Source organism: Archocentrus centrarchus, chromosome 1, assembly GCF_007364275.1.
Source record: "Archocentrus centrarchus isolate MPI-CPG fArcCen1 chromosome 1, fArcCen1, whole genome shotgun sequence".
In the NCBI taxonomy this organism is placed as follows: domain Eukaryota; kingdom Metazoa; phylum Chordata; class Actinopteri; order Cichliformes; family Cichlidae; genus Archocentrus; species Archocentrus centrarchus.
In genome coordinates, this window is record NC_044346.1 from 8,417,566 (window position 1) to 8,425,141 (window position 7,576).

Consider the following 7,576-nt stretch of genomic DNA (forward strand, 5'->3'; position numbering starts at 1 on the left):
TGAATTGTACTTGTTTCTTGTTATTTATATACTGTTACAGTGGTGAATGCTCATAATAAATATGGCCAAAATTCCAAATAATAAAGTTAATTTATATCTCTGTGAGCCAAAAGCTCAGACTTCATGGGTTTAATTTCAGCTAGTTTTTTTCACCCTTTAATCTCTTTAATATTATAAGCTCCACCTGTAAGCACAGCTGCTAATTATGAACAACACAAACAGCTCTTGGTGGAAATCACAGACAGATTAAGCAGAAAAACATGAAGTTAGTGCCTCCCAGTACCAGAAATAACCTCATCACTAACTGTAGAAATGTTCAGAAAACCCTCTTAGTGTGGTCTTTGTGAACAGATTTATTACTTGCTGTGTGTGTGATCTGCCCACAGTGTTTGGTTTTGCACACAGGTACTGTAACTGCTTAGTGCAGTGATTGATTTTGATGGGAAAGTCTGGGATTTAGCTTGAGTTTTTGGATTTGTGTTTAAGGTTTTAGGAAAATGGGTTGTGGACTGAGGAAATGTGTTTTAGCAGTTCAGAAATACTGTAAATCCAGAATTGAATATCCTCATATACATGGTCCTTAATAATCAGGCTCTGTCCTTTCTAAGATTTTTTTTGGCCTTTTGTTAGACAGTGTTCAGTGAAGAGAGACAGGGGAAGACACGCAGTAAAGGGCCACAGGTCAGATATGAACCTGGGCCACCTGCACCACAGCCGTGCAGCATACATGGACACCTGCTCACCCACTGAGCCACCCTGGCCCTGACCTTTCTGAATGAGCTCCCAGTTTGGATTCAGGTGACAGACACCCTCTCTACTAGATTAGACTCAATACTTTCCTTTTTGATCAGGCTTATAGTCAGGGCTGGATCAGGTGATCCTTACTTTAAGACATTTTTGCATTTGGTTGTGTTTAAATGCATTAAATAATCATCAGAGGTGCTTGAAGTTGTTGGACAGAAAGCTGCAGATGTCTTAAAGCTGTTGTGCGTCTCTGATTATGTTTATGATGAAAACACACCTCTGTGGTGACAAAGAGTCCCCAAGCTGAATCACAGCATGAACAGCTGTAGTGATGTAGATCATAATCTGCTGTGAAGGTGCTATTTTTATGTAACAACAACAAAAAAAAACCAGAGTGTTTAAGCTGAATTGTATTTTGCATTTGAACAGTTATTATTAATGTTATTTGTTATTGCAGACCTCTCATACCTCAACCTCAATATGAACCCAGACAATTTCAGGTCCTTCTTGAACTTGTTAACACAGAAGCAGCCTTCCTATCTTGTTCTGCTCTTTAGCAGTTTGGGACATGTCCACCAGAGGGGACCATTATTCTAGCTCATGATCTCTGCAAGTGCTCGTTTAATGCAACAGTCTATGCTGCTGAGGGATTTGATCACCTTTAACTTGTATTTATTTTCTGTCATCTGTAGACTGTGACAATCCACTTTGAGTGCTCAGCTAGAGTAGAAAGGCGAACTAGTCCATTTACCATTTACAGTGGTGGATGCTCATGTTAAATATGGTCAGAGTTCAACATATGTACAAATAATCTCTGTGAGCCAAAAGCTCAGACTTCAGACTTCATGGGTTTGATTTCAGCTAGTTTTTCTTACTTTAATCTCTATAATATTATCAGTGCCATCTGTTAATTATTAACAACACAAACAGTTTTTGGTGGAAATCACCATCAGACAGATTAATCAGACAAATATGAAGTTAGTGCCTCCCTCATCATGCGCAGGGACAGGGGCTCAAACCGGCAACCCTCCAGCTTCAAGGCGAGCGCCTACCCACTGCGCCACTGCCACTATAACCTCTATGTCCACTACTTCTATAACCTTTGAAGTTCCAGGCCCTCAAACACAGCACTCTTCTGTCTTATCCAGGATTTTTAATGCCTCCCACTGAACTTCATATTAAAAATACCATTCATGTTCATGTCATGTTTATGTCAGTGGATATTTTCTCCCATCTTCCACTGTAAGTGTACAGCACTCATTAATTTTACACAAAAAATAAACACTATGAGGCATTGCAGTCTGTCTCTTTATTACATAAAGCAGTGGTTCCCAAAGTGCCGGCCGCGGCCCACCAGGGGGCCACGAAGGTACTGCGGGGGCAGTAATAACAGAAATTCAGTTTGAAATTATTCACAAGTATGCATAGTTACATATTCATATGAATATATTTATTTATATAAAAAGAGAATTAAAACTGGTAATAGGAGGTGGTTAACTTATGATATTACTCATTACTGTGACCTAATTTACTGCTCTTGTATTGAAGTTTGTGTCCCAGTGGCAGGTGGGTCACATATTGGCATTAGCACTTTACATATGACTGGGTAGGACCCATTCATATGCATGTGAATGGGTAAGTGTGTCCAAACTTTTGACTGATACTGTATACATAAAAGCATTTTTCAGATAATGCTCAAAAACATTCTTGAGTAACATGAAGCTGCTTCAGAAAAAAAAAAAAATTGCAGAAGAGAAACCTGCCAGCACAATGACTTAACATTTTAACTGTTCACAGTTTTACAGTTATTTCCCCCATTAAAGCTCTGAAGCATCCAGAAAGCAACAACACAAAGTAGTTAGAAGTAATTTTAAGTTGCATTTTGCAGGACATTTGCAACACGTGCGTTTCACCATCAAACATCTTTAAACTTTAAACATTTCTGCTTTCTGACTCATTTCTACTATATTTTACTCTATGGAGTACAGTTTGTGCACTCACCTATCAGGGAACGCTCCCTTCAAATGAGTATGAAAAAGGATCTTCTCTTTTTTTTTTAGTTAAAAGATGGTGACGCAGTGTTGGAGTAGAGCTCAACTATATTTGAGTAGAGGTCATCCGTATTGGAGTAGATGTCCGTTGCACTGGTGTAGAGGTCAGCTGTATGGGAGTAGGGGTCAGTTTGATGCTTCATAGTGGCCTGCATCCTGTTGTATTGAGCTGAGATGTTTTCATATATAGGATTAGGGGTCACCTGAGGAGACAAATATAACTTTATAAGGAAAGGGAAGAAGAACAAGTGTGTATCCTCACAGAGAATAAGTGATCAGGCAAAGAAAAGGAGGACAGCAGAACTGTCTGTGTTGTACCTCCTGTTTGCTGTCAGGTATTTCACTTCTTGGAGAATGGCTGGAAGTCCTCTTTTTTCTAACAAATATAAATAAACATGACAATGAGTAAGACATTTCAAATCACAATTTGAACATGACTGATCTAAAAGAGAACACAGTGCTCACCTTCTACAACAGCAGACAGTGAGAAGTATTATTATTATTAGCAGGAGAGCTGCAGAAGCTCCAGCAGCTCCTAGTAGCCATTTTCCTGTGAAACCATGTTTGTTGATTTCCACAGCACAGGAGTAGTTTCTTACATTCTCCCTGCTGACTGGGTCTAGGATCAGATGCTTGTTTTGGGCCTCTGTCAGGGTCACAGGTTGGTTGTTGAAGTACCAAATGTAGTTTGTGTTGTGAGTCAGAGGACAGCTGGTCCTGCAGGTCAGTGTGACTCTCTGACCTTCTGTCACCACTGCAGAAGGACTCATCTCCACTCTCAGCTCTGAAAGAGAAACATTGTTCAATATTGAAAAACAATACAATAAATCTCATAACGATTGCCCAACTTGGCTTTAACACTGAACAGGAGATTTGATTGAATGTGCATTGCTGGTGGAGTTATTCACAGATTTGAGTCTCTATTATGGTGTCATGATGGCTAATGTGACTCACTCACACATCCATACGTATGAATGAGTGAGTGTGTCCAAACATTTGGCTGGTCTCTACAGTAGGTCAAGTGGTGTAGTAAGTTAAGTCCATGCGAACATTAGTAGCGGTAGTTTGTGGTACTGATACAAAAGTACACCCTGAACATAATTATGAGAAACCATCAGCTTTTACAAAACTGCAGTATTTGACACAGTGGAAATGTGAACAGCTGTTTAACAGGCTGTTCTTCTGTGGTTGTGAAAAAACAGGAACACTAGAAATGATGAGCTTACAGAATACAGTATAACTCACCGCTGTAGCTTAAACTAACCAACAGTACAGATTTAGTTTAAAACAGCCTCAAATATTTACAACTCTAAAATGCAAAGTATACAGCCTTAACTCTGATTCATACACAGTCTATGACAGTAAAACACTGACAGGGAAATGTTGCTGCTGACACTTTCACACTAGGCCTTCATTTCTACTTTGACATACATAAAACATCTGAATAGTTCTTCCACCACTTGTTGTTCTCATGAGGAGAATTTACCTGTGACAATCAAAATGACTCCAGGCTGATCCGACTGTTTCAGCTCTTCATCCTCTTTCCTGAGTCTGAATGTGTATCCTCCTGAGTCATTCTTTGTCAGGTTTTTGATGGTCAGGATGTGTTGGTTCTTCATGTTGTCGTGATACTCCACACGACCTGAAGGCTCAATCATGTTTTCACCTTTCCCAGTTTTACTCCAGAATTTATTCTCTGGCTTCATGTTTTCAGGATGTGAGTATTCACTTATGATGTTGACTGAAGATCCTTCCAGAGCACAGATTCTCCTGCTGACATAATTCACTCTCCAGCAGTTCTTATCCTGAACACCTGAAATATAGATGGGAGATTTAAAGCTTATGTGTGGCCTGCATGCTGAGACTACAGTTTGTTGTTAATCAACAGTTCTCTTTGATACTCACAGACTTTGTCAGACTGAAGATGCTCCTGACCTTTGACTGCACAATAGAAGTTGTCTTTCAGAGAGCTTTGAGTTGAAATTCTTTGATTTTCATGATTTTTTTGTCCATTCCTGAACCACACATAGTCAGTTTGAGGGTCAGTCAGAAGACATGTGGTGCTACAGGTCAGTGTGTTCCCAGAAGTCCTCACAACATGGACCTCTTTCAAGAGATGATGAGTGAAGTTTTCATCAGTCGCTTTTTCATTAATGTATATATTTTATACATGTTTTATATATTTATATATATATATATATATATATATATATATATATATATATATATATATTAGGGGTGGGACTCGATTAAAAAAATTAATCGAATTAATTACAAGCTTTGTAATTAATTAATCGAAATTAATCGCATTTTAATCGCATTTCAATATTTGACATGAGAAATATTAATTTAAGTTTAGTTGATGAATGAATCAATATACATAAGCTTAAACTTCAAAATTTTGTTTATTTTCCCACCAGTCTACTACACAGACCAATGAAGGGTGGAAGTGCTCCTGTGATAAGCAAACACCTGAAATTAAAGTTAAGCATCATAACTGGATAGTTTTATTCAACATTAATGTCTCACTTGTTATAGTTGGAAATTAATCATTCTCTCAGCTGTATTCCTTGATGTTGAAATGTGTTATGCTTGTTTTAACAGCTTATTTTGAATTAAAGACTTAAAATTAAACCACAAGAAGGAGAAAAATTCGTTCTCCGTTTAACAGCTGCTTTTACACAGCTGTGCTTCGCACTCACGGTTGCTAGGCGACATGAGCTACGCAGAGGTGACGCTGATATGAAGGCTAGCTGCTCACTTCCGGCCTTTGTGGTGTTCGTGGGCTGCGAAAGACGTGGGCCGGGTCCTTCGCAGGATGCGGCCCCTAATTTGGACATTGTGCATCGATATAATCTGTATGCCGGGAACTCGCGCACTGAGAAACGTTCCACGGTGCAAAGTGCGATTAAAATGCGTTAAAATTTTTAACGCGTTAATTTCCCCATAATTAATTAATCGAAATTAACGCGTTAAAGTCCCAGCCCTAATATATATATATATATATATTGGGATGACTCGGCTCATTCCTTCACTGCATTTTACATGGGTTTGTGCTGCACAGGGACAGATTGGTAGAAGTGGGTCTAAAAAAGATCAACATCTGAACTCACTGTGACTTCTCCCCAGCAGGGAGGCCCCTGTTTGCTTTGTTTAACTTTATTTCTTGCATACAATTCCAGTTACCTGTATCCACACACATACTTCACTACTGATCTAACTATTCTACATTTCATCAAAGTAACTGTGAGCCCGTTCATGAAATAGTTTCATTTTTTAAAAAAGAGGATATATAGCTACTACAGAGTTATAAGGAGTGTTTGTGTGTATTCACCTCTGGGATAGGTGATGGAGCAAGGCTGTTGAGAAGAACACATTTCCCCTTTAGCATGGGTCACATTGAAGCATGTTGGTGTGATGGAGTCTAGATGAAAAGAAATGTGCATCAAGTATTTTTATTGATAATTATTTGACTTGTTTTGCTTGTTTTGTAGCACAATAAACATCATGACTGACCCACAGAGAGTTCAGGGGCTCTGAGATGCTCGTAGCCTTTGACAGCACAGGAGTATGTGACTGCTTCCTCACTGCTGAGCAGCTCTTGGTACCAGGGAGACCAGTCCTCATAGAGAAACTCTCTGTTCTTGTACCAGATGTAGGCTGCAGGGTTTTCAGTCAGAGGACAGCTGCTGCTGCTGCACATCAGTGTTACTGTCTGTCCCTCTGTGGCAGGAATCACCTTTACCTGCAGCTCTGAGAGGATGATAGTTAATATAAATAGCATCAATACATTGGTTATTCTTAAGTCAAGCACATATTTGTGAAAACCACTGTACCTGTAACACGGAGAGAAATTCCACTTTGCTGACAGTCGTCTGGTTTGTCAGCAGTTTCTCTGCAGCAGTAAATGTTTGCATCACTCTCTGTTAGACTGTTGATTGTTAGAGTGAAACGACTGTCTGCTGACATGCTGTACTTTCTATGAGTTTCATCTGCAGAGGGCTCAATCTTGGAGCCACCTCTGTATGCAGCAAACCAGTTCATGCTTGCATTGGGATGTTGATGTGAGCAGGGCAGATTCACTGATGAACCTTTCAGTGCACAGATGCTGTTCGGTTTTCCCTGAACACCTTTAACACAACATTTAATTAACAAACATCAATGCAGATTTATACTCTTTCCATAGCACTCATCTCTATATTAACCAGAAGAATGACTGCCTTTTACTTTAGTCCACTTCAGCTCATCAAGACAGAACTAGTGAAAATCCTTCTAAGAGTTATTCTCTTGTCTCCAGTCTCTACTAAGGAATCAAAGTAGTGCAGCAGTTAAATATTAAGTGTACCTCTAGATATTTTGTTTTTTATGTTTTTTTTTTGTGTTTTTTTTTTTATCTGTATGCTGAGATGTATTGCTCTTATTGCTTTGTAGAATCCTCATGACACTCCAACTCTCCCTTTTGTTGTGAAGTTGTTCCACAGTAAAAGCCAGTTACAAGTTACAGTCCTGTCTGTAACTGGGTCAGTGTTACTACTGGTGGCATGAGGTGATACCTGGACTCTACAGAGGTTGCACAGGTAGTCCAACTCCTCCAGGATGGCATATTAATACGTGTCATTGCCAGAAGGTTTGTTGTGTCTCCCAGCACAGTCTCAAGAGGATCGATGAGATTCCAGGAGAGAGGCAGTTACTCTCTGAGAGCTGGACAGGGCTGTAGAAGGTCCTTAACCCATCAGCAGGACCAGTATGTGCAAGGAAGAACAGGATGAGCACTGCCAGAG

General features: G+C 39.5%; 1 protein-coding gene across 1 annotated transcript; it reads right to left on the reverse strand.

The window, feature by feature from the left end:
* Positions 1–2,800: 2,800 nt before the first annotated feature.
* On the reverse strand, positions 2,801–6,915 carry LOC115781154 (B-cell receptor CD22-like). Its single transcript, XM_030730655.1, has 8 exons — positions 6,632–6,915; positions 6,312–6,548; positions 6,130–6,219; positions 4,731–4,901; positions 4,282–4,608; positions 3,261–3,579; positions 3,114–3,171; positions 2,801–2,998 (listed from the first exon to the last, which is right to left on the reverse strand). Exons 1-8 carry the CDS (start codon positions 6,837–6,839, stop codon positions 2,801–2,803), a joined length of 1,608 nt encoding a protein of 535 aa, XP_030586515.1. The 5' UTR covers positions 6,840–6,915.
* Between the last annotated feature and the right edge of the window lie 661 nt (positions 6,916–7,576).